The sequence below is a fragment of the Falco naumanni genome, chromosome 1 (genome assembly GCF_017639655.2).
Source record: "Falco naumanni isolate bFalNau1 chromosome 1, bFalNau1.pat, whole genome shotgun sequence".
NCBI classification, from domain to species: domain Eukaryota; kingdom Metazoa; phylum Chordata; class Aves; order Falconiformes; family Falconidae; genus Falco; species Falco naumanni.
This window is the reverse complement of record NC_054054.1, coordinates 111,983,025-112,010,326: the sequence shown is the minus strand read 5'-3', so window position 1 is coordinate 112,010,326 and position 27,302 is coordinate 111,983,025. Positions and strand designations below refer to the sequence as shown.

General features: G+C 43.6%; 1 protein-coding gene across 4 annotated transcripts in view; it reads right to left on the bottom strand.

The window, feature by feature from the left end:
- Window positions 1–27,302, bottom strand: part of KSR1 (kinase suppressor of ras 1) — a 73,533-nt gene that overhangs the window by 16,050 nt on the left and 30,181 nt on the right. For all 4 annotated transcript variants that reach the window (XM_040578482.1, XM_040578491.1, XM_040578469.1 and 1 more), the window contains exons 2-9: window positions 19,396–19,536; window positions 8,071–8,218; window positions 5,447–5,918; window positions 4,070–4,074; window positions 2,103–2,163; window positions 917–1,000; window positions 272–333; window positions 64–170 (exon numbers count right to left, since the gene is read on the bottom strand). In XM_040578482.1, the coding sequence (XP_040434416.1) occupies window positions 64–170; window positions 272–333; window positions 917–1,000; window positions 2,103–2,163; window positions 4,070–4,074; window positions 5,447–5,918; window positions 8,071–8,218; window positions 19,396–19,536 (1,080 nt within the window). The remainder of the gene's footprint in view (window positions 1–63; window positions 171–271; window positions 334–916; window positions 1,001–2,102; window positions 2,164–4,069; window positions 4,075–5,446; window positions 5,919–8,070; window positions 8,219–19,395; window positions 19,537–27,302) is intronic.

Sequence of the window (27,302 nt, the reverse complement as noted above, 5' to 3'; positions counted from 1 at the left end):
GCCACCTCTCCTTACTGTGGCCTCTCAGACTTACAGACACCAGACACTTCAGTTACCACATACCTTTTTCGTTAGTGCTTTGGGAAGAGTTCCGAACTGTGGTTCTGTTGGTCTGTCTACTGGATTATTGATATCAGAAGGGACAGACTCTGTTCTTCGTATTTTTGTTACTGAAATATGAGAAGAGAGAAAAAAGCTTTAATCAGACCTTTTATTCTTGCTATACCATCAATTACATTGAAATGCTAAAAATTTGTAGAAAATTACTTACTGGGAAGGAAGGATATTCTACAAGCAGGTGCCTCTTTAGTACATTTGTTGTGACATTTTAATCTGAAAGAGACACATTACGTGTTAAATAGCATCTTGTTCTTCCCTAAAAAGAGGAAGCCTACCCTTAATTTGTAATTCTTATGCTAATCTCAGAGGGAGTTCTGGAATGCTCCGGGCCCCAGAGCAGCATACACAAGGATTCTTCATATGAATGTATGTCATTAGACTAATGAAACCATATACATGCCTTAGCATCTGATTTATTTTTAATAAAGTTACCTTCACTAATTCTTATCCAGTGGCAGTGAAGCAGTAAAATCTCAGTGATCTGGACTAACAACCCAGACAGAGAAGCAAAACCTAAAATCCTCAATGCTATTTAGGTATCCAGCTCCCACTACAAGTTTTGCCCATGATCAGGTAGGAAGTCTGTGACCAGGAAATAAATTTGGTTCATTCACGTGTCAGGCTGCCAACCTAAAGTGTAAGTCGATGCCAAGGCATCCCTTTGCCAGTTCAGAAGCTGACTTTAAAAATGATGCCACTGCTAAGAGTGCATCACATCAAGAGATACTTGTTACAGGCAAACTTTAATGAATCAAATGCAAAATTCTTCTGACAAAGGTCATCACTGTGTGCTCACCTGCAGTACTTACACTTCACCCCGAACATCATGCTTTTCTGACAGACTTGGCAAATCTGAGATAACCAAGACTTTGTAGAGAACCTAAGTAGAGACAAGAGAGGAAAAATGATGTTAACTGGTGCCTAAAGGAAAAATAACGTTTGTAGGTAGTTACAGACAGGCCATACTTTAGCTCTTTCTGAAATGGGCAAGTGACACTATGGAAAAAACTTCTCACTTTTCTGATCAAAAGCAAGTGAAAGAAGGCTGGCAGCAATGCTGCTGACCCCTTGCTAGTTCTCCACTCCTGGAACAGGGCTGAGAGGTGCTCAGAGGTGTCCCTGACAAGGAGACAGGGCACGCATGAACACACATCTCTAGAAGGTCCTCAAAGCTGCAGCTTAGACCTGAAGCCTCATGCAGTCAAAGATTCCCCAGGTGAGAGGATCACTTCTTTCCATAAAAAAAACCCTCAAACTGGAATTGAGCTTCACCTCATGAAGCAAGCAAGTACTCTGAGAGGGAGCAGCCAGCACATACTCCAAGTGCAGCTCCGGCTGGTGAGTATGTGATGTCTGTCAGTTGCTGATGTCCCTCCTCGAGCCAGCAGGACATGTCACGTGGTGCTGGTTATGTTCACCTGAATATCTTTGTAGAACTGGGATCCAATTTGGGGAGGGGGGGGGGGTGTGTGGGGTGTGGGGGTGGTGGGAGTGTTACCCTTTTACCAGGAAATTAAAGGATAGGTTTGATCGGCATTAAAACTGGCTGGCCCAGTTTTGGTTTGGATTTGGAAAGGGGATGCAGGAAGCTACAACGGAGGAAAAGGGAAGTCTATGCTCTTCCCATGTAGGAGGAAAGAGCAGCTTCCCTGTCATTTGCAGCAGTGGAAGTGTTTAGGAAAAGGCAGTGATACACATTTGGCATGCTTGGTCCTATCAGCCCATACACAACGTTGCTACTGCTGGCACACCACTCAGTACAGAATCACAAGTCAATTGGCTTTTGAAAAAAGGATTTCAAGTGCACATATTAAAAAGAAATGAAGGTGAAATACATCATTAAGGCTGAACTTAGCAAATGAGGCACCTGACTTGAAACCTATCTTAAGAATCGTGACTGCTACGAACACACTAAAGAGGATGCTGTCCTGGTCTGACCCCAGTTTTGCTCCTTCGTGGCTCCCACACCATGCGTTGCTTACCTGTGTGTTACGGCTAAGCCAAAGTCTCTTCGTACCGTTTGAGGGGATCCTTGGGAGGGTTCTGATGGAGAACAAGAGATGTTTTAGGGAAGCATCACTTACAAGCTTGCTTACCAGTCTAGACAGAAACAAAGCAGTCGCTGTCCTAGAAATGCACTAGTAGCCATGACACTGTTAGTAGCACAGCTGAAACTGGTTTGCCTTCTGCTGTAAACCTACCACATACTACTCTTTCACTTCTTTTCATATGGAGGCAATGTAAAATAAGATCTGGTGGAATCATATTTCTTCCTTTTTTTAATGTTAAATAATTCTGTTTTATGTTTAGGCATTGCAGAAGTCCACCTGATTAGGTGTAGGCCATTCTTAAAGGGGAAAGTCAGACTTTACTCCCAGTTAGTTTTCTCCCAATTGCTTTATCACAAATACCATCACCCAGTTTTCATGCAGTGTCAGTAGCCTTCAGAATATTCTTTTACACTGAAAATTATCTCCATTTTATAGACAGGGCCAGCGTGACCCAGAAGAACAAAAGCATTTATGTGAGATCACTTAGCTAGCCAGTTAAGTGCAGACACAGACCTAGACTTCAAAAGGCCAGTCCAGCACTCCAGTGGTTACACCACGTAACTACCCAAAAACTCTCAAATACTAAGATTGTGGCATATTTCCTGAATTAAATCGATAGCCATATTGCACATCTGGAGAAAACTCAAATCTGCAAGCGTCAACACAGCTTCAAGGCTGGACACTGTCAGACACTGAATGCTTACAAAAAGCCAGTCTCCTTATTTGACCCTAGATGGCACCAGATTCTTTTTTATCATTATTCCAGTGAACTTTTAAATGCGTCTGTGGTCTTCAGCATCTTAGAACAGGCTGGAATGACTAGTTGCTTTTCCAAGGAATACTGCTGATCTAGTGTGGCCATCCAAATGCAGTCATCTGAATTAATCATAATGCAACAGGTAAAGTAGGTAAATCCTTACTGCAGAATCCTGATGATAAAAAAGCCTGGAATTCATTGGGACTTAAAAGAACCTACAGCACAGATTTTAAAACAGACAATATGAATATATGCATAGAAGCACCAAAATTCTTCATTTTTGTTTGAATTTATTCTAATGCCTTTTTTATTTATTGCATAAATTCTATCACTCCCCACAGATAAATACCCGTATTTCTGCTTGCATTTTCATTTTACGATTTTCTTTCTATATTTTTTCATTTCTGAAAGTAATTCCTGAGAATTTTGTTTTAAAGGGCATTAAATGGATGTGTGGTGCTATAATGTCCTCATTTGGACTTTCATATTTTACAAAAAGGTGAGGCTCCTATCTCTCTACATCAGCTTCCAAGGTTACAGGTTGTGTCTGAGACAGACACACGGAGTAACATCAGGATAGCTACAACACTAAACGGCATTGATACCTTACTGGATAAAACACAGGTCCTAGTCTTGTAAGCCATTAAACATGAATAGACTCATCAACATCAGAGGAAGCATTCCACATTTAAGCACATGCCAAAGCCTTTCTCAGAAGGTTGCAAGCGACCGCTTAATTTCATTAGAGATGCTTGGCAATGAATATCCAAAGATACTAAATGGTTAGATACGAAGTTATTTCTAGCACTGAGGCATCAATAACAGCTGTCTGAAGTCACAGACAGGCAAATACACCCAAACCCCTTGCTTTAACCCTTTGTTCCTTTTTATTCCCAGTATTCCTTTTGCTTGCTTTTGTCATCTGAAGAAATACCAGGTACAAGAAAGACCATGTAAATGTCCTGCGGTTCTCCAGTAGGGTGACAGGCCAAGCTCCCATTAGAGTCAACAGGAACTCAGGGATAGAAGGCCCTGCTGAGGACCTCCGGAGGTTGCACAGGGATGACCAACAGATACCCGACAAGGACACGATCTTCACTCTCAGCAAAGAAATGAAGACAGCCCTGTAAATATCTCTTACCAAACCTAGAGAGAAAAGAAAAAAAAAATTTTTCAGGTATTCATATTCATGTGACAGGATGCACACTTTGCTAGAGCAGAAACTCTTTCCTGCAGCGTTTGATGTCAGGTTTACAAACACCTCTGGTTTGCACAGGCTCCTGAAGTTGCTGCACAGCCGATATTTTCCTGCGTACAAATGGTAGCCTTTGCTGGGTAAAGCTTCAGCTCCAGCCTGTGAATGAAGTGTACAGGAGCGCATCTGAATTTTGGCTTGCAGACGAGGAGTGTTAATGGGCTCTGCAACTCCATGGAAGTGCCTGAATCACAGAAGTGCCACATTTTCCAATACCTACCAGACTTAATCAACAGGATCTGGATCACAGCAGAACCAGATTCTTGTCGCTGAATTTCAAAACAAAGCTGTGCATTGGCCACAGCTGCTTACTTGCTGCATTTAGACATTCCGCAATTTGCAGGTTTTAGTATATACTTCACATGCACTCACAGGGTGGAAGAATGCTGGACTGCTTACAAGGCTACACATTTATAATGAACTCTTTCATGTCAGTCAGCAGGCAATACCATACTGCAGCATCAAAAGCACAGCCATTTGCTGTTAATGCTCATACTGAAAATCTCAACTCCATTCTGAGCTGGGCTAGTTTCCCTTACACAAAAATGTGAAAGGTCCTGAGCAGAACAGGCTCTTTGCACTCTTCCAGGTGGTCAAAGAGTTAGGGTACGTTGTAATGATCCAGTGCCTGCTACAGAATTTGGATGCTGACCTAAGTTTAGGGATAGCCAGAGTCTTTGGAAGGCACTTTTTTTCCCAGTTTCAACTATTAGTTAAATGTTAGATTAATCCCTTCCATCCTGCCTACACAGAAAAAGTGTATCTCAAAGTCTGGATCAGTCCAAGAAAATGTGTAGCCTAAGACTGTTTGTCTTGTTAAGGAGCTATAGTTGTCTGTACTGTCATAAATGTGTTTTAAAGCTCACACTAGCAGCTAAAATAAAATAAAATCATTAAAGGATACCAGCCACCTGAACTGTGGAATTTTTAAGGACGGAAGAGAATTCTAGTATGTGGAACTGGCTATTAGAAGCTTGAGAAAAACTGGTTGGGGCCCTTTAATAGCAGCAGCCATCCCAACCCGCCCAGCAGGTGCAATTTCAAATTAAATTCAAGTAAATTTCAAGTACAGTACTCTACTAACAAGCAGCTTTTGTGGCCATCTTGCAATATCTCACTGATACAGATTATCAGACTACAGCGAAACCACAACAAGGCAACTGAACACCAGCTCTTTCACGGTCAGAACTGGAGCACTGAATGCCCTTCGGTACAAGCACAGCCCACCAGTGCTTGAGGGGAAGGAGGAAGTGTCATGCTTACTTTATTGGAGGAACTTCATCTATCCTGTTTCCCAGCTGTGATTCGTGGGACTTGCTCCTTGTGAGGGTTGGGAAGTTAGGTAGCAGCTGAAAAACCTTCCGGCAAGGGGGAGGAGGAGTCCGTGGTGGCTTCAGCTTATGCCGTCTCTTGGCTTGAGGAGTGGTTGGCGGAGTGATGGTGATGGTGTGAGGAGTCCTTGGCGTTAACCTTCCACTGTGTGCAGGGAATGCAAAAGGGTCCAGGAGGTTTTCTGCATAGACAGAAGGTCCGTGACTTGAGGCAAGAGAATCTGAGGACGGGATGGTAGATACTGACACAGAACGCGCCTGCTGGCTGCTGCCCTTGGGAAGGTGCGGTGCAGAGGGAGTCCACGTGGGTACAGAGGAGCAGGGGGCTTCAGTCGTGTTTGCAGAGCTGTTCTCCCGGCGTGCCTCAGAAAGATTCATCAGCACATCATCTTTTAACTCCCCTCCTGTTCACCAATGGCAGCCACGTTAGCAATTGGTTAAAAGGAAAAGCCAATGTATATACACATACATTATGCTGCTTTGGGCTTTAAGGTGGGGTTTTTCCCTGCTCTGCCCCTGGCCAAGGTGCAAGCCTAGTTTCTCCTCCCCCGACACACATCAGCTCAAGTAACCTTTCCAACGAGAATGGCAGTAACTACCCTCCTTTCCCATCTGTAGCTGTGTATCGCTAAAGTCAGGTCCTATGTTCTAAGATGGGCTGAATTTTAACAGACAGGGGCCCTGCTGAAGAGCGTGCGATATACATACCTACATAAACCAGGCACCCACATCCCACTGTGAACCTATGTGGGTTTAGTGCCAATCTGTTTAGACAAATCTGTACATCCAGCCTGGAACCCTGTCTGCTTTTAGACTGGGCTGTAGTAAAAAGAGGACACAATTTCCTAACAGCCAACAGAATCGCTAAATACCACTTGAAGTGAGAAAGGCCATTAGATTGGAAATAAGGAATATCTAGGAGCTTCTGATACTCATTTGGCCACTTTTTTCTCTCTCTGGCATGTAACCAGTGCCTAGAACTCACCTGACACCTGGAGTACTGGGGCACTGCTGTTCAACTACAGGCAGCAGCAGCACCCAGCACAGAGCTGCTGTGTTTGCTCAGGCTCTATTAGATAGAGCTGCACCAGGGACAGACAGCTGGACAGACAGGAACCACCACGTCCTGCTGGGTCACTGGTTCAGCCCAGCACAGCCTGCTACAGACCCTAGCACAGTAGTTCAGAATGGTCCAGTACAGCTTGTAGACCAATTCTGGGTACCAACTGGGGGGCGAGGTGGGGGGAAGTACAAGGGCCTGCAGCAGCCAAGTGGGAACACACAGCTGACTGGGCTAATTTCAGAGGCTTAATTCATCACAGTAACTCTCTGGCTTAATTTTAAGTATGTCCTTAATGACTTACATGAAGGTGAAAAGTCAAAGCTTCAGGGCCTGTTGACTAGTTAGTGGTTGAAAAGAGATCACACACCTGAATTTTTAAAAACGCCATTTCTTTATAATAAGTGAATGCCATTACTTCTAACAATGGCTGGTTTTGCCACAGTATGGATGGGAAATATTTGACAACCCAGGATAAGAAAGATCAGAAAAAAGGAAATATGAAACTGAGCTGTTTGTCAACTTTTTCGTTAACTAATCTTTATGATTTGCAAATGGTATGAACTGTCATAATACCAACAGGAAACATCACCTTTCAGTGACAGATTAATAATTGCTACAAAGAAAGATGTGATGCACGTTAGTACCAGTATGCTGTGAGAAACACTCTCGTACAAACAGATTTTACAATGCCTTTGAAAATAGCTTGGGGAAGGTGACGGGGAAGACAGTGAAACAGCACTCTGGGAATCCTGAGCTTGACTGATCTTAAATAACTTGGTCAGATCCATTCGGATGGTGAACACATGCATTTATAATTACACAGTACCCTTCTTTCCATAATTTCCAGGTACTCTTCTTTCTAGCTCTTGAATCCGCTATTGGAATCTAGCAATGATTCCATCAGTACTAGCAGTCAAAGAAAAATAGCAGGAGACAAGTGGTTTTAAGAAGTGAATCAACTGGCACACTAGAAGCTATGCAGTAATAGAGGGCTGTCAGAGCAATGTTTTTTCTCTTTCAAAGCACTGAGCTGAACAATACTCGGGCTTCTGAGCAAAGTAATGCCGAACAGAATGACATCTTCTCTCTGAGCTAGAATATTTGGGGAGGGGATTACCTGCAAGAAATCTGGTTGTATTCGTTAGGTCAAGGATATGTGTACTGAATGATGGAGGATTAACTGGAACATTAGACACAACTCTGAACAGAGAAAGAACACGGATATAGTCTATTAAGACAGGATGCTTCTACATACATTTATTTCCATTTATTTATTTTTTTGACATGCTGTCAAAACCAAATCCAATCCACAGCTCTAGATGCACGTGATCACCGCAACTTCATGTACATCCGAGAGCTATAACCTGATACTGCTTAAAGAATATACCCAAAGACATTACCCAGAGGTTTCTGCAGATTGTCTCGTATGAAAGGAAGCAGAACAGGGGCCAGGCTGCTGAGAAACTAATGCCACAGAACAAGGCAGTCTGTACCTGATGCAGTCACCTTCCGTAAGCAGCTCAGCGCCCCATTGAGTCTGGAGCACTCCTCGTCTCTGGCACCACATCTCTTCATTGTTTCTTTCACCTTTGACTCATTCATTTCTAGTAAGGCATCTAAGGTTAGCTCCTCTGGTATTCTCTGCAGAAAAACAAGACAATACATTTTTGGTTTTAATACACACATATAAATAAGATTGTCACTTGTTATTCTGATGTACTTTAAATAGTGCCACTGTCTCACTGCCCAGTCTGACTCATGATTTACTCATTTTGGTATTGCATCTCTCTTCAAGATCACTGGGTCAGCAACACCATGTGGCAGATCTCAGCAGTGCTCAACAGCTGCTCTCTCCCCTCCTACAACACGAGAGATCAGGCCTGTTCTGGAGTGTGCTCTGTATCACTAGGAAGTTATGGTCGTTCTCAGGTATTTAAGTTAGGATTAGAGGTGACTGAAATATTCTCCTCTTGTGGAAAGTTAGTATTTTTGAAAAGCTAGTAATGAAAGCATAACTTCATTAAAAATAGCAGTCAGAAACAAAACAGGCCTAAAACCTGAAAAATGTCAGATAAAGATGTTTGGCTTTTCAGTAGGGAAATGAAAAGTAAAAACAGTGAGGAAAATAACTTCTTTTTGTTAAACAAAAATAAATGTTTTGACAGAGAGATAGCGACCTCCTCCTTAAGCAATTTTTCCTTCATTAGAGAACCAGCCTTACTCGTATCTCGCTTGGAAAGATATTTGTGCAGAACTCCTTGTACATCTTAATAAACCAAAGCCCCCAAAGCGATAAAGTTTAGATCAGGCAGACACAAAAGATTCAAGAGACTGGGAAGCATGAAATGATGTGGTATTTCCTGACACAGAATTGAGCTCTGTCGCCTCTCTCCTCCCCCATTCAAATGTTTCCAGTGTAAGTCTGCAGCAATTGTGGTTTATAAACAAAACCAGGATATTTAGCCCAGATACCCAGGAATTTCCCTGAAAGTTTTGCCTAAACAAACCTCACTGCTGCCTACTTTCACAATGAGATCACAAATTTCACAGTATTTGGCCTCCTTCCTAAAGTTTCAACTCCTGGAATCAAGCTATAGAAAAGGGTTTCAACTTTTTATTTGGAGGGGAAACTCAAAAATGTACCTCGCTGTTTGGAGAAACAAAAACCTTGAAACCCTCTAGATGCTTAAACCCTGCTTCCAACTACAAATCAAATTTGAATGTTACTGAATGTCCTTTAACAATCACATCTTTCTTAATCCAGACTCATGCCTTTGAGATCTGACGCATAACTTTTAATTGTGACAGTGCTAGAAACAGACCCAACCTTTGGAGCTTTGTAAGTGGTAACACAAAGAGTAATCACATAGTTTCCATTTTTAGTAACTGTTGCATGGGGCAAACAGAATAAATTAAGAAAGCGCAGAAATCTAAGAAATGCATCCTGCATCTTCTGTCACATGCCCTGAACCGGATGAAACACAAAACACAGCTGACTCAAGGAGAGGCCAAGAATTTGAATGAGCAGTAAGCACAAAGCGAGTCCACAGCACAGCTGGAGTTCAATGAAGTTTGGGTAAATTTTCTTGGTTTTCTATAATTAATATTAGCAGAACAACAAAGCACAGATATCCCAACTGATGCTAGGTATTATTATTAATTTTTCTGCACACTCAAACCACCAAGATGCAGGGGATGCAGGGGTAAGACTGGCCCAAAAAGCTTGTTCTTGAATGAATTCCACTCAGATAAAATGCAGGAAGCACAAAGCCTCCAGCGAAAACACAGTGCAAAATCTGCCCTCCTGGGATTCCCAACCCGATATTACACTTCAAAGGCCAAAAAACTCCAGGGGTTCAGATCATCTGAGCTGAAGCTGGAATGGGTTTCCACAACTCAAATATTCCAGCACAAAGCCAGTACAGGTTTGTTCACACAGAGCCCCGGCCAAACTGGGCTGATAACAACAGAATTAAACCAAGTCTTTCTTACAGCTAGCTATTTCTGCAGCACCCCCTGAATTCCTCTCCCCTGCACGCAGACCGGCAGTTCACAGAAGCATCTTTGTTCAGCGCTGTCACAAGGGCAGTTCTGTGATGCAGGACATCAGCCTCACCGCAACACAGGCAGCTCTAAAAGGGACAGTGACTGGGGGCAAACATGGCGCAAGTTTTAGCATAATATGGAAGAAAGTTTTCTACACCACCATGGGTGCCCCTGTACTCTGGAGCAAGGAAGCTAATGTTTCCCCATTAAGCAGAGGGAAAAGCCGATGTCTCTTACAAAAACATTTATCCCATTTCATGCTTTTACATGGTTTTAAGAGTCAGTGGGATTACAGCGATGTCATTCTTGAATTATCTTCAAACATTTCCTCACCCCCACCGCTCCCCACTAAGAAAACAACCCAGATTACACAGCCACTGTTTTAAGCAGCAGCGTCATTCTAGACCCCAGTATAAGCTACCAAGTCATGTCACCCAGCATCACCTCACTTCGCTATCCTTCACGTGACACAAATGTAACCCGTAACTTATTAGAGCTATTAGTAAGTCAATCAGTAAAACGGAAGAGACTAAGACTTCCTCGGGCAAGCAAAGCTTTTCCATCACAGCCAGTTCCATGGCCCAGACTTTAAATGACCAGCGCAAACAGCTGAATGCAAGGCCAGCTGGGATGGGACTAGTTGCAACACCATTAAGGATCTGGTTTCTCCAGTGCCTGCTCAGTGGCAGGATCCAGAGTGGACAGGCACCACTGAGCTGAAGTGTTCGTGCTCAGGGTAGTTACCAGCACAGGAGGTACCAAGGCTTGGCAGCAAACAACACTGAGGCTGGCAGAAAGGTTAGAGACCCACATGGCTTCAAAAAAGCAAGTGTGGCATCAGATACTGAAAAACATTCTCCCAGTTTAGAGGTCACAGGAAAGTCAGTAAAAAAAAATCCCAATAAAACAGCTTTACAAATCCCAAAACACAGATGCTAGAAAAAAAGGAGGAAATCAGTCTGGTCTGCAAGCCTGTGCCCACTCAAGTAGCCCGAATGCAGTCAGACTCTCCTCTCTCTGCTCTTCTACGAGGAGAGCAAAGTACAACAGTTACCTAGGGCAGATGCCACCAAACCTTTGGCAAGAGCCTTGTACCTGTACGGCTAGTCCTCAGCGAGGCAGGAAACGGGCAGGCCTTTGGACTGAAAAAAATGAGTATACTGAGTCCATGCTTCAATTTGTATCAATAAGGCAGAACTGACTATTCTAACTTAACGCAAATTAGCTCTCCTGGTTGTATAGACAAGACTTAACTTGGGAATTCTCATTCCCCACAGTAAGAGGTATGCGGAACGGCATCCAGGCACAGCTCCTGGTTGTAACAGCACACACACTCACTGCTCTCCAGGCACAACTCACAAGCACAAAATTGCTGAGCTCACAACCAGTAGAGATGCCCGAGGACTGCAGGGATGGGGTGCTCCTGCACAGTGGTGTTCAGAGCCTACAGATCCTTCTCTCATTTCCAGAGGGGAGCACAACCAAATGTTTACTGGCACAAAGAATTTAACTGTCCTCTTTGTCCTACAGCAGCTTGATGGTTAAACTCCAGGATTGCCCGTTCTTTTCTTTTTTAAAGATTAAACCCCTGCTACCAGGAATCCCCAGCTTTCACTTCTAATTTGCAAGCCTTCCTGCTTGCAGAGAAAAACCTTGAAAACAATTTTTAAAAAATTATAAAACATTCCAAACTATTGAGCTTTTTAGAAGTGTTAGGGCATTTTTTCCTTTGTTCCATTCATTTGCAGGACACAATCACTACGGGGGGCTTGATCACCCCTAAGCTGACTAGTTTCACTTCCTTAAGCAGGTCTGCGCTCTACAGCTCGATGTGTGGCCTGCCATGAGAAGCTGTAACGGCTCACACAAAGCACAACCGAGCAGCAAAGAGCAGCCCCAGCTCTTTACTGTGAACTTTGTTCTGCATCCCTAGCACGATCTCACGCAGACATGCACCCAACGACAAAGGGCCCAGCCTGCTGCTAGCTTGCCCCCTTCCTGGGCCTGCACAGAAAGTCCAATCTACTCTTTTCTCAATAGTTTAATTTTAGAAAGACAGAATAGCAAGTTGTAGGAAAGTATAAGTACGGAAAAGGAGATTATATTTAAACAATCCCAATGACCTTGAATCAGGAGAGCTCAGACTTTCTGAACCTGCTGCCAGCCCCCATGACACGCGACAAAAGAAATAAGCCTTCAAAGAGGGGGGAGGGAGGGGAAGTAAGAGGCTTTCTTTAAACAGCCACTCATGTGCTGCACATATGTGGTGGCTTAATATAAAACTGGTCAACCTGATCCCTGTAAGATTGGCCTGATATGATTTAGCTCCATCGTTAGCCCCCCAGCCAATGTGATAACCATAAGGGTCACTAGTTCAAGATGGCTCTTCAAACAGGTTCCACTGCTGCTGATGCTCTGGCTCAGCTGTTGAGCTGGCGGGGAAGAATGTCCCCTGCAAAGCACCCTGACAGTGTCCACCTCAGAGGAGCATGTGGTGGGCTGCAGCCCCTCCAGTGCAAGCATAGTTCTGGGCCCTTGCAAAGGGGTTACTCCCAATCTTCAGCACGGAGGGTGAGAAACATGGGTCCAACAGACCTCTCCTTACTTGCCTCTTCAGGGGTCCTGTGGCTTTAAAAAAATACAGCTTTAAAAAAAATGCAGCTTAAAGGCTGGCATTAGGGCCAAGTGAAGTACCATCTCCCTGGGCACACCTTGCCTTGACTACAGAATGGCAGAAGAAGTTACAAGATATTAAAATACTACTCTAATAATAAGGTCAGAGTAAAAAAAAAAAAAGAAAGAAAGAAAAAGCAGGAGAGACAGAACCTGCTTTCAATCTTTCAGCACCTCAAAACTGGCAGCAAAATCTAAAGCCTTACTCACCACACACTGTTCAGCAGAACTGATGCTAAAAAGCCCAGACCAGGAAATTATTCCTTTGTACAACAGGTAAGAGGACTTTTCTACAAAGCCTGCTGCTTATCAGCCATACAGACTGTGTGCTTCATGGTACACATGTTTAAAAGACAGAGAAGTAAATCACGGTGAATCCAAGAAGCCATCCAAAGGTTAGTCTCAATTAGTTGGGGTGAAGAGTTCACAATAGTCTTTAATCTTGTCTGGTGTCCAACTTAAATCCCTGAAACATGGCAAAAATGCTGGTATCTAACACAGTGGATGGGTTATTTTTGGTAAAGATTCCTCTCTGCAGATAAGCCTATGGAGCTAATGCTGCTGCTAACACTCTGCAAAATCAGTCTGACCTGCTCCTCAACCTAGTAGACATGGCTCTTCCTATAAAGCTAGACAGTTGTCAAGGCCCCAAATGCCTCCTCTTAAATCAATACATTCCCTCACCAATCATCCTCCCACAAATCAGCAGATGCTAGAAGAGAAAGCCCATTACATAAGGTGCTTAAATTCCCACTGATGGCTCTAAGCAAAGCATGTCAGTATGCTCTTAAGAACATCTTGTGCCTGCTAGTTGTTATTTTGCTCTGGTTTTCTGGTGTCCAGTGGAGAAGGTACTGAAAAATTGTTGTACTATTAAATTTCTGGAAATTTTACAGGCTTTCTGGAAAGCCTCTCACATCATATTTCTAGCTTGCGTTAAGCCATGGGTATACACAGGCTACGATTTCACTTATTATCTTCCCTTCTGCTTCACCTCTGACACAACAGGCGGGGTGGAAAGGAGCTAACAGTCTCAGGCCATTCCCATTCAATATGTGCTCGGTGGACAGGTAGCTGCGGTCACTTACTACTTTTCTGTGCGAAGACTGATGTAGAGGCTGCAGTGTTTCACTGCAGATCCTGAGGGGTAGCAGGAGCCTGTGCTGACCTCAAGGCATGAACAATGCACAGTGAACAAGGCTGCAAGGGGCACCTGGACCCCTTGGCAGGGGAAGGGAACCCTGACAGTAGCAGAGACTATTTTTCAAGAGCTGTTTACACTGGGGAGAGGCCTTCAGCTGGAACAGAGCAATGGAATTTTAGATCCGGGAAGCCTGCAGGACAGAGTTAATTTGCATACACACAATTAGCACATTCAGGATCTCTGCTATCTGGCAGTCCAGTCAGAGCTTCTGCTGCCAGACCCATGGAAATCCCCATCAAACAGCCAAAGTCCTCATAGTCTGTTCATGCAGATATGCCCACAGAAAAAGATGAGAGGATACAGCTGTGGAAACCTGATAGGCTTAGGCAGATCTGCCTCTTCTATTCCCCCAACCAAAGTAAGGATGCACACACATTGACTCCATGCTTTTCCTCCAACAACTGATCAGCACGGTCTGCTACAAGCTAGATTACAGCCCACGCAAGTATAACAACCTGCCACGGTCTCATAGTATGAACCTTATGCCAATGCCTCATCCTCTACAGGGGCAGCAGAAGATCTTAGCAGACAAGCTAAGCATGCCAAGCGCTGCCCCTGGCTCACTCAGGAACCACTCTCGACTACTTACAAGAAAGTAGGTCTTTGGCATGAATGCTAAATAGGAAATGAGACAAGTTTCACAATCAAACAGGAGGCATTACAAAAAAAAAATACATACATTAGGTGTCAAATACATTCCCCAAATGGAACAGTCGTAAACCAGACCCAACCACAGCACTCTTTCATCTGCTCCCACATAGTGTCCCTGGTGGCAAAGTTCTGCTTAGAGCCCGCAATCACTAGGGCAGGATTTGCCCCTCCCTGTGCATGACAGTTATCTACTCTAAAAACAGCTTTCCAAACTTGATTGACTGGAACCCCTGCTACATGCTGAGCAGGGCTGGTTCAGACATGTTTCAGAAGATAAGGAGATGACTATGTTCTTAAGTTACTTTTTAAGATGATGACAAGTTATATGTGGGAACAAATGTAATAGGTTTCCGGGAAGAACAATGGTAAAGGCAAAAAGGATTTTTTCTGTGCTAAAGAAAATAAGCCAATAGAGGCTTTTTTAATCTTTTCTTTTTGATAGATGTGCCCCAAGCCCAGAACCCAGTAAGCAGCTCCGCAAGAGACTTCTTCCATCAGCCTGAGTGGGAACAGCGCTCTGTCCGCATCCTCCTTCCCTCCCACTCCCTGCTCAATTCTTCACTCCAGCTCTCAAGGGGAGCAGGGCAATCCAGACCAGTATATTTTTCTAGGTCTGTTTTCAGAGCAACTTCTACCCACTGGAGACCACTACACAGCTTAAATATATCTTCTGTCTCTAAGGCTTCTTGTCGCGTCTTTTCTAGTTCTCAGTTCAAGTATCTCTTTTCCCAGTTTCAATCCACCATACTTAATCATTTATGCATCATTTCTGGTATTAAACTACACATACACCATGCTAACCAACTCTAGGACTCCCAGGCAAAAACAAGGACTCCAGCATTCACTAGAAAAATACTTGACAATAAAGTTACAGAACAGTATTAGCCCAGCTCCAAAAGAGAGCCTGCTCCACGCTAGCCACCATTTTCTATGATAAAAATCTGTCTGGCAACTGATTAGAGGAACTATAGGAAAGAAACAGAAATAGCACAAGTTGGGGTGGGGTTTCAAACTTTCCTCACCCCTCAGAACTGCGTATTCACAGACAGCAAACAGGTTCACAAACTCGAAGCTTGTATTCACCACCTACCTCCAAGTCTGCTAGGTCCACACAGAACAGCCCTTTCACTCTACGCAGCATGACCGGCTGACTGTTATCCATGTTCACAGGAGTTTTAGCTGTTGCCCAACGCCATAAACAGTGCATTGTTGTTACTATAATCTCTTCCAGAACTAAAGGATTTTACAAGCAGTCATTATTCTTGTTTTAAATATAGGTTTTCAAAGAAAGACTGGAGCCCAACAACAAGACAGCAATTATAACAGCAAGAGCTTTCAAGCTTCACAATGTCTAGAGCAAGTCACTGAGCAAAAATAGTCTTCCTCTGGACTAGAGGAGTCAGCAGATACTTTAAATTAGAGCCAGTGCTCTATTTCTGACAGGAGAGCCTGGGAGCTTCTGTGCTTCCCCGCATGACAGCTTTATTTGGGAGAGGGCTGGGGGGGAGAGAGGGGAGGGGAAGAGAGGGAGAGAAAAAAAGCATTGTTCCTCTAACTGCTGAGCTAAAAAACTGCTTGCAATTAGCCTGTTTTTCGAAGGTGTTATGTCACAGATTACCACAATCTTGAAATGCTCCCTCCAGCAACACTAGAAATGCAAAGGGAATCAGAACTATTAAAAAAGCAAAAAACCATAAACTTGGGCCTTTCTCCTGATTTGTCCCTGACAAGTGATGGGCCGCAAGGAGAACCCTCCTGCACACACCTCCTGCATTGTACCTGCCGTTTCTATTCAGATCTCAGAGGTGGCCAGGGAAGGGCTCTGTTGCAGCTGTTCTCCAAGGTACGTGGCAACTTCTCCCAACTAGTTTCAGAACCTGAAGGTCTCAAGAGAGGGCCATGTGCCCAACATGAATACACTGTTAGATCTGTGGGGTTTTCCTTCTCTTTGCAGCACTTTTTGGAAGCATTAAGAAGGAAACCTAGTATGACAATTTTTTACAGTGAGCTAACTATCTTAGAGATGGGGGGTCATACCTTGTACACCAGCCACAGAACCAGGTATGGGACCCGAGTGCCCCAGCTTTCATTGTCTGACCTACTCAGTCGTCTCTTTAAAGGCTCCCTAACCACCTCTCTCCCCAGTCACGTCACAGGCAGCGTACATAAAGCTAAGGGAAAACATTCTATATTTCTTAATAACTAACCTATTAAAGCTCCTTCTGTCAGTGATTTCCATTTTGAAAGCATTCAGCTGAAATGCAGTTCACATGCCGTATGAAATCTAAGCAAGAGCAGGAATGATCCCGTGATACTTGTAACATTTCTGAAAGACAACTCATCATGGACAAACATCTCCCCTACACTGTCTGCTGAAGTCCACGCCACAAACACAAACAGTGGCTGCATTGCTATTTTCTAAGCAGTGACATAACAAGACAAAAGAAAAAAAAAATCACTGCAAGAACAGAGCAATTCATTTATTAGTCCAGCTATTTCCATTTCCCCAGATTACAACCTGTTCCATCATGTCTACTCAAAATAATTTTAATGACCCAATCGGTGTTGCAGTTCTCCTGTCCAGCTAATATAAATGCCTCAGAAGCTGTCTGCAGCTGCATGAAATGGATATCAAACTTCTAAAAAATCACCATACACTTGGAATCACGGAAGAATTTAAATGCTTTGTACACCTCGTATTTCTGTCCCAGAGAAGGAACATGTTCATTACACTGGTCATTACTTGGGAGGGGGTAGCAAGAGAGCACAAATAAAAATAATAAACAACTGGAAAATTTCCCCTTACTGCCTTAGACCAAAACTGAATTTGTTCACCCTTTTTAGTGAGAACACATACAGAAGGGCAGTCTCAACCTTCTTTGCTCCCTGAATTAGCAGGATGTGGCAGATTTGAACTGTCCACCTCCCTCCCCTCCTTCATCCAAGTCCACCCCTTCTCTTCACCTCTTCCCTTCCCCCAGTTCTGCACGCATCACAAAAGATTTAAAAATGAGCTACAAAGACATTCTTTTAGGCTCAGGCAATTCCAGTAACCTTAGAAACCAACAATAGTTAGGAGCCTGGCAGTTTGGCCACAGCACCAGGCTGCTTTTCTGTTCTCTCATTGTCACTGCTGCACCTTTAGCTGTGCTACCCAAAACCTTGCTGGGCTGGAAGGCAATATCCAGCATCACATTCAAAGTAAACAGTAGTAAATAAAAGGAACAACTTGGTCCTGAACTCATCCTATTTCACCATAGCCTGCTTAGTTACATCAGGACCAAGTTGGAATAACTTTCATGAAAATCTGTGGAATTTTTCACTCAGGCAGATTCCTGCTGTAGTCAAAGAAAATTTTTCCTTGTGAAAGGATCAAAGGAAACTGAATGAGAACACTGTCATCCAGCCTGCAGGGCCAAAAATGGGGAAAAGAATGGAAAAAGCCTTTTCTGCTTTGTTCAGCCACCAGTGGACTAAGCTCTACTTATACTGCCATTGCTGCTAGACTGAGCTGAAGTGTCCCCAGTATAGAACAGCACCAGGTAGTCATGCACAGTTCAGACCCAAGGGACCAATCTAATGTCAGTGCCTTGGAGTTCCCAGTAACCATCTAAATGCTGCTGGAATTTCAGGCTCCCCTTCCAAAAAAAAAAAACCCAAAAACAACAATGTGCCAGAGACAGGGGCTGGGGTCCTTGGCTTATGTGATCATTTTTTATTCCAGCAGAAATGTCAGATTATTCTGTGCAGTAAAGAGACTTGCAGTCATTTGCATGTTAAGAATTAAACTGTAAAGATCAGCAGGAGCCATGGTCTGTGAGCATGAACAGCTGATGCTAGCCACCACAGACCACCACAGGAGAGTTACTCATTCCATTCTTTTACACTGATGCAATGCTCTTTGGTATTAGTTTGAACCAGAGACTTTACTTATGGGATGGGGATGTGTGTGTATAAAATGAAAAAAACTCTTTTTTTTCTAAACAAAGATTCCCACCCAGTCAAAACCCAGATTAAAATCCCCCTGCCCATTAGTGGTTTGCACTTAGTCCACTTGATTTTGTGGTCTGAGTGCTGTGTGAGGCTACACAGTTTCAAATTCATCAGTCTGGGACAAGCTTGTAAACTCTGACCCCTTTTGCTAGTCTAAGTTTAGAGGGACACAGTGCTATTGACTATTTTTGGATCTTCACTAATTTATAATCATGGCATGAAGGCTTTTAGAAATAAATAGTCTGTAACACCATTTTTGTCCATTTGTTGGATACATCAGTGCACAAAACTGTAACTCTTGGTCCTTTTTTGGCTGGTACTGGACACAATATAGTACGGTATATTATTATTATTATCATCATCATCACCACCATTATTTAAAAGGTAACAAGTGATTAAGTTACGGCATCATTCTCAGACCTAGCAGGCAGAAGGAGGGGAGGTCCTGGTAATGCAGGACCTTTGTCTCATACTGAGCAGTATGTGTGAGGCATTCCTTCAAATGCTGTTATGAGAAGGTGCCTACTAACTCTGGGAGGAGGATAAAGGGAAGGGAGTGTTCCGGGGCTCTGCTGGGTGATCACTGCTTTTGGGAGAGTGGACACCCTTTCCACCAAAGGTCCCTCTGTGTATACATACACTCCCACCTTGCCTGAAAGTAAGTTCAGGAAGCTAACTTAAACCCAGCAGGCACCTGGGAATGTCTCGAAAGGACAGGAAGGTTCTGTGCTGAGGATTGTTTTCCCCTTACCTGTACAACTTCTTTCCTCACATTGACAATGTCTAACCAGTCATTGAATCTCGGGTAGCTGTTGAGCTCTGCTGTCCTGTCATTCAGGGGCACACTCAGCTTACACTGCCGTTGTCGGTGGATGTAGTCAATCAGTTTCACCTGTTGGGATCCAGAAAGTAAACAGTTAAGTTCCTTCGGGTATGCTGCCATCTTCCTGGGCAGTGTTTGTACAGTACCTAGCCAAAGGGGATGCTGGTTTGTGAGTGGGGCTCTTCCACGATATAAGAATTACATACTCTTGTAAGCACTCAGGGGAATTCATACAGGGAAGCATTTCCCTCACACCAAGCATCTTTATTCTTCAACCTTTCAGCAGAAGGCAGGACCTTGCAGGGCCCATCCCTGCAGGACTCTTCTCTAAACACATATCAACAAAAGTTCTGTGCAGAAGCTGGGTGTCATGCCAAAATAGGAAAGGGCATCCAAACCACGTGAAGCAATTAATTATGTTCAGTTTAAAGGCACTGCATATGTACATGCAACCTCATCCTGGATGCTGTGGGTATTGCTAGTCTAACCTGCAGGACTATCTGCCCGCTCATCCATTGGTCCTGTATGGTTGTTACATTCTCTTACATCTGGCCTTCATTTAGGCTAGAAGATCAGTGAGGCAGGAATAGCCAGAGTACCCAAAGACTCCAAGACATGTTTTCTGAAGGGCATTTCTATTACAAAATCAACATTAAACCAAATGATCTTAGAAGAACAAAAATTCAGGCAGCTGGGCCTGATGATCATTGTAAGTAATCTGTTCTATTCTAAAGTTTTATTCCAAAGCTTTTATCACCTGACCATCTAATGCCGAATGCACTACATAGAAACCTTCAGTTTAGGCACAGAAAAATAATTAAAAATAAATGGATGAGAAGGAATATTATTTGTGCTTTATGTTTGCTTATCAAAATGAAAATATTCTCAAAAAATTCTTCACTATGTCACACATTCTCATATGGAAGACTTAAGCTTCAAAACCTTCCTAACAAAACAATGCCTCAAAGCAAGTCAGTTGATCTGTGATTTATAAACCAAAACAAGTTCTTAGTCAAAAAATTTTAGCTTTTGGGACAAGATCAGACTACAAATATAAAGGAAAAAAACAAACATGGATTCTTCAACCACTATAGTATCTCTCAAGTTTCTGCTCAACATATTTTTGTTCTATGTATCTGAATGATGCTATACATGACTTGTATGCACAATCTCAGTTACATACGGGAAAGAGAATTAGATCATCTCCTCCTTCTCCAGATAAAGGATATGTTAGATATTACAGGGGAAATAGATATTGCGTTTGATCTCAACTGAACAACCCCCATATGGAGTATAATGCTTTTTGCCTGTTCATCAGTTTGGGAAAGCTACTACTTCGTAATAACTGTCCTAGAACAAATGCAAATTCTTCCTTGGTGGCACATGGGAATCACTTGTTTTGTTGAAAGGGGGAAAGTCTTTCTCCCTCTCATCTCGTTTACTGTGACCCAGTCCTGCAAATGTATAATCATGAGGTTTCATCCATGTGCTCTTGCACACAACCCTACTAAATCAGCAAGGCGTTGCAGGGGATAATAACAGAACACGCACAGAAACACAGTTAACCATAAACAAGCACTGAGCAGGAGAACTTGTACTTGCACAGAGGAAGTACGCTCTGCTATGTTATTACACTGCTAACACTATTTTTTAACAATGGCTGATGAGACCAATTTCTAGCTACAGTCACAATTTCTTGGGACTCAAGCCATTGTGGGCCTCAGTTTTGGCATATGGCCAAGGTCTGGTAGTCAAGAGTAGGAAAAGCCTTGAAGGTCATCTTTGAGATGGCAACAGAGTGCAGCAACATTTGACTGAAGTGACCCCACCTCAGGGTTGGGAGCCCAGCATATCCAGCTGGATGCTTGTGACTGCAACTTCAAAACTAAGCTACTTCCACGTGAATGCAAGCAGCATACAGATCACCTGCCAGTGAAGCCAAGTGGCAGTGGCAGCCCCCAACCAAAACACGACACTGGATGTTTCTTGGAGGTTGACTGCATTCTAGCAGCAGCACCAGTTCTGTGTAACGAAGAAAGCCAGCATCTGTTGACAAGGCATTTCTAGCTTGTGCTTTCCTGTAAAATTAGCTGAGGGCTTTGTTTTATGAGCAATCTGAAGCCTAGAAACTATCAGGTATAACAACAAGTTTGTCTCTGCCCACACACTTCTGAGTTCAGACAGCAATGCCATGAAGTTAGAGACTGTGTTAATACAAAAGTGAATCAAATTCTTTACGCAACAAATACAGAAATGCAAAGCAGTGCCACTCTTAGGGCAGGCCATTGTGCAATGAAAGGACTGCCATGCCCCAGAATACTTAGCCATCTCTTTGCATTTACACTCTGACCACCCAGCTGAAAACAGAGGAACCTTTTAACCAGAACTTCCTAACATGGCTTTGAGGCATAAGACCTAAAAGAAATTACCTTGGAAATGCCACTCAATCATTCTCAGTCTCAGTACCTCTTTTTATAAAAAAGGGGATGATAGCACTTCCTTTTTCCACCCCTTTTCTGCTTTCTCTAGTCAGGTCCCATGCCACAGAGAAGAGTAAGGCAGGCCCCTGCAGGCAGCCCTGGTTCTACCGCAGCCAGCTGGGCTCCGACTGGCTCAGCAAGGGCCTGGGCACCGCCAACAGCCACGTTCCCATGCCTGTACTCTGTGCCAATTACAGACAAGGCAGCTCGCTCCCTCAGCATAGTGCCATATGCTAGTGTGACTATGTGACTTTTAAACACTGCTGCAGCTTGTTCTGCCTGTACCCGTAAACTTGCTGTCAGCTGTACTCTCCCACACAGTTGCACCTTCAGTTGTAAACACCCCTAAAGTAAGATGGCTCTGGACTCTGCGTGCTCTGTTCCTTCAGAGTTAACTCAGCGCAGGCAAGGGGCACATATGATGTCATTGGCTGGCTTAGTCATGACCTTCTGCTTTCTCACTGTCACACGTATTTTCCCATAACAGCCTATCCAGCGAGATCTCCAGTTCACAGTCAGGTCAGAAACGAGCTTGAAGATGCTGTTCCAAGTATTTTCCTGCTAAGTACTTGGTTTAAATTTTTTCTGCTTCCAATTGTGCTTTTTCCCCCACCTCATGGCTTGGCTTTGTATCATACACATCCTGACCCAGTACAGCCAGCTGGCCCGCGTGAGATGCGGCGCAGCTCTGCAGATCTACCTAGCCATCACAAGTAAGTCTGTGCACAGCGAGGGGTAACTCCATACCGGGGGGGATGAGCTGGAAACACTGTCTCCTACAGTTACAGCAATTGTTCCACAGTTTAGACTGAACACTACCATGTATCTTGACTTTGACTTTCACCTATCTGTCCTAAAACTCCTTTTTTAACAGGAAAGGCCTACAATCTCATGATTAGGCTTTTGTTCCACTCAGTACTGCTGGTTCTGTTCACGTGGTCTCCAAATGTACCATGTTTGCATCCTGAGTTTTTCCCTCAAAAGATATTAGGGAGGAAGAGATTAGAATAAGAAAGAGGGACTTGGCTGCGGGTAAAGGCAGGAACAGGATGTCAAAGCTCTGACAGAAGTGTGGGGAGCACATTTGCCCTTTCAAAGAGGGGATTCTTGGCAACCCAGGGGCTAGAAGTGAGCTTAACCAAGAACACAGATTGGGAATGGAAGCAACAGAAGCAACGAAGAACTGGTATGAGTAGAGGTGGAAGGTCCCTTCATAAGAAGCAGAAAGTTTGAGGACTACTCAGTAGCCCCCAATATGCCAGAAATAAGCCTACGTAACTCAACCATAGCTTCCCAGCTGTGCAATAGTTATGTCATAGACAGGAGAAGGAAGGCAGGAATCACCCAAGGCTCTTCTTTTTTCTGGAAGCCATTCCAAGCAAGGTTCAATGATGATACGCACTTTGATACACAAACTACAACCACAAAATCCAGCCAAAGGCAAACAAGTCAGTTGCACATTTGTATGTAAGTCGTGGTATGCAGAATTCCCAGGGTACTGTGGTATGTTACTGCTTCTTCCCCTGGGTCACCTCACCTCCTTCCCATTCCTGGGCATACCTCAAGGTTGCTGAGCACCTAGGGAAAGAAGAAGTGTGATTTTTAAACTGGTACAGCCAGCTGCGACAGGCCTATGTATAAAAGTAGCAGCTCGGCTCCTCAGTCGGATTGTCATCTATTATTTTAGTGTAGGACCTCCCATCAGACAAAATTTATTTTCCTGGAAGAAGGATGAGAGATCAGCATACTCCCTAAAGAGAGAGCTCCATGCTTAGTTATATGTAACACTCATTATATGAAAATGTCTTAAGAGTAGCACATGACCCAGTATAAAGCAGGGAAGTGCAAGCACCGACAGTGGCAAGAAAAGCTGTGGGAATCTGTTCCAAAAACCACAGCGAAAGGCAGGAAGGACTTATCATCTATTTATAAATGGAAAATCACAAATTAAGTAAAAGAAGTTATACAAAAAATGTATGCCGCACATTATTCTGTTACAATCTGCAGTATCACGAGGACAGCATGCTGCTTTGAGGGAAGTACAGTCACTATCCTGGCATTCCCTACAAAAGTTCTCCCCACCAATTTCAATGTTAACACCAGAAGCATCGTATTTAATGAATAAGAGAATGGACCTTTGGCTTTGGGGAGCTGGACTCCACTCCTAGCTCTGCCACTGACCTGCTGTTTGCCTGGGAGCAAATTAAATAATATTTCCTCTTCCACCCTGCACATGGCTATGCCTACCTGTACTGCATGAACTCCCTGGATGGAGCAGGTGCTGACTTCAACTGTCTTCATACTGCTTTAAAAAAATACAGGTTCAAATATTTTCACTTGACAAGTGTCATCCACAGCATAAACTTCTAAAAGGATACTGCTGGAAGTTACTCTATGCAGCGCAGATGTCAATGTCAAACTTCTTTGTCAGGTTATAACAAAAATACAATTCTTAAAAATGGAAAAGCAGTCTGACAGCACAGATCTGAGTATCTTAGATCGCCAAGTCTGGTTTTCCCATGGTAACTCCTTTGCGTTTACTCTTCAAGTCCAAATTTGTTTTCCCCTAGTCCTATAAATAGTATATTTGCATTCTCTTCCCACCCTACATGCACCACGGTTCTCCCCTAGGATGAATTTCATTTTGTTATTTCCTGCCCAGACTTCTAACTAAACTACATGGTTTGGCTTTAATAGCTGAGCTGTTGCAAAACCCTTTTCTGAGAATATAATAAAAGTTCTGGGTTCAGTGACGCACATAAAAACCCACAAACAACATGCAGGTCTCCAACCACAAACTAGACAGAGAGATAAAACCAATAGTAAGCTATTCACTGCCTGCTTGCCAAATAGCACATCCTACTCATCACAAACGGCAAACCCCACAACAGAAGTAGTGATACTCCAACTGCCTTAAACCCAGAGATGGGAAAAAACAAGAACAGAGACAGGATACGGAGCAGCTGGAGTAAACTGCTGTTTAGGGGGTGTGCTCCAGGAGAGCCCTCCTTCTCTCTCTCTGGTGCAGCTGATGGCCGGGACAGGAGTTCTTGTTTGCTGTAAAAACTGCACGTGCTGCAAGGTCTGCTCCTGGATGCACGTTTATCTCCTCTTTACAGCACTTTTTAAATGAACATCCCTTTACAGCATATGCGAAAATGAGACCCAAGTTGTTTAGAAAAAAAAGTGCCAAGCTTGTACTTTTTTATTTATTTATACAAAACAAACAGCTGATCTCTTGAGATGCAAGTTTGCCTGTACCCGTGACCTCAAGGCAACAGCTGGGCGTTCAAATGGTGATGAACAAAACCCAAACACCTACAAGTTCTTCAACTGCACTTCTGCAGATATAGCAAGACAGACAAGAAAGCAATGGCATCTGTAAAACTAGTTCACTGACATCAGGGTGCAAAATTCAGGAGGCCTTTGTAAGCAAGGAGATATTGCAAGGATGCGCTGGATGAATGCAGTATTCAAACTGCAAAACTATTTTCAATTCATAAAAAAGGGAAACTGAGGCACAAAATGGAAATTATACACTAAATTGGGGACAGCTAGAGGGACTCTGATAAGGACTCTGCTATACCAAAGTGCCAGCTGAGATTTCTTCAGAATATCAACAATTTGAGGCCCAGTCTGATTCAGTCATACATTTCACACCAAATACCATGTTTTCACACTTCCACAAAACTTAAGTGTTCTGCTGACTGATGCCTACAACTTTTCTTGATGACTTGAAACAAACTCAATGTTTAGAAGAGGGATTTTTCCAATACCCAAAACAAACAACTGTCATTATTTAACCAACAAATCAAGCACATGTTTAAAAGCAGATCATACTTCTCCTGTCCCAGGAGATGAAATCTCATGGAGTCTGGCAGCACTTGAAAAGTCAATAAATACGAGCTTACACCAATACTTCCAAGCCTACAACCACTTACTGCCTTGCAATTTAACAAGTCAGTGGCTGAAGTTTTAAAAGGATCAGATCAATGTATGACCCAGCTCTTACATGTGGCTAAGAGAAATGCAAATCATCTATCTTTCTTCAGACAGGAATTAACCAGGAAGGAACTCCTCTATTAACCTCCTGCCAAGAACAGGACCCAGAGGGCAAGGGTACGCTCTCTGAAGCATCAGACAATAGCTACTGCTGCTGCAGGACACTGCACTAGATGGATCGGTATCTCATACAGTGAGGGAGGTTCTGCATTTCTACCTCCTGAAACAGAAGACAGAACTTCTGAACTCAGAGTTTATCTGCATGGGAAACTGGGGAAAGTAAGATGAGTCATTTTAAGGCATTCAGTGAAAGTGGATTCACTTCACACCTTTAGCTGACACTTATCTGTTTTCCCCAGTGCCATTATATAGACAAACCCTAAGTCAGACAAAAAAAAAAAAAAAAAAATCTTGAGCAACCTGAGCACTGCAGAGAATGTAAAGAGGTCAGAATCTGACTTGCCAAATTTGTCTCTGAAGTCATGCTCTGCAACCATGTGAGAAACTGATAAAGATCGCAAGAACCATTCCACGACCAGCAGCAATGTGAGTGTACTTCAGGACGCTTTTTTTTCAAAGTCATCTGAGTTAAAGAAAGGTGCAACGGAGTTGATCCCTGCAAAGGAAAGAACTAGTGTTTCATTTTTATACAGCAAGCTATTCTGTATGCAAGGCTGCTTGCTTTTAGGTATGAAAGCTGAGAGCTGGGAAGGAGCCTGTGATCTGAACAAGAGCTCAGAAAGCCCCTGTGCAGGTGGTCAGCACAATGAGACAACAGCTTGCTGACCTCCCAGATGCCAGGCATGCACGGCAGCTCACTCCTAAGTACAGCCCAGCAATGAGGGTAGCTGTCTGGCACTTCTCAGGTACGGTTGTCACTGCCTGCTCTGCCTCAGATTCCCATTTTGAAACGGCCGTAAGAGCAGCCCTTCTTTCACGGGTTTTGGAAAGATGATCACAACAGAGCTAGTAAGTCACCTGGATACCACAGTAACAGGGTGGGAATACCAAACTGGTGGAAAGTAGCAAACACCAAAGACAAAGGAGTACAAGTGCTGGCTGGCTTCTCCATTTAGGACTGAAATGTAGCAATGCTAAGCGCGTGGAGCAGAACCTTCCCTGGCATGCAGTAACCAATGCAATCACAGTCTGTGCGCAGAGTGCTGTTGAGCCTGAACACTTACCTGGGGTCAGAGAAGACCCGAAGAAATACACCAGGATGAGGTGTGGGAAGAGACAAGAATAAGGCCAAAGAATCATTACACAGAAATAGCGCTGAGGTTTTCCTGGTCTGTCCTGCAGACTGCACACAGAGCCCGGGGCGATGGAGAACACAAGACACAGCTTCTCGCC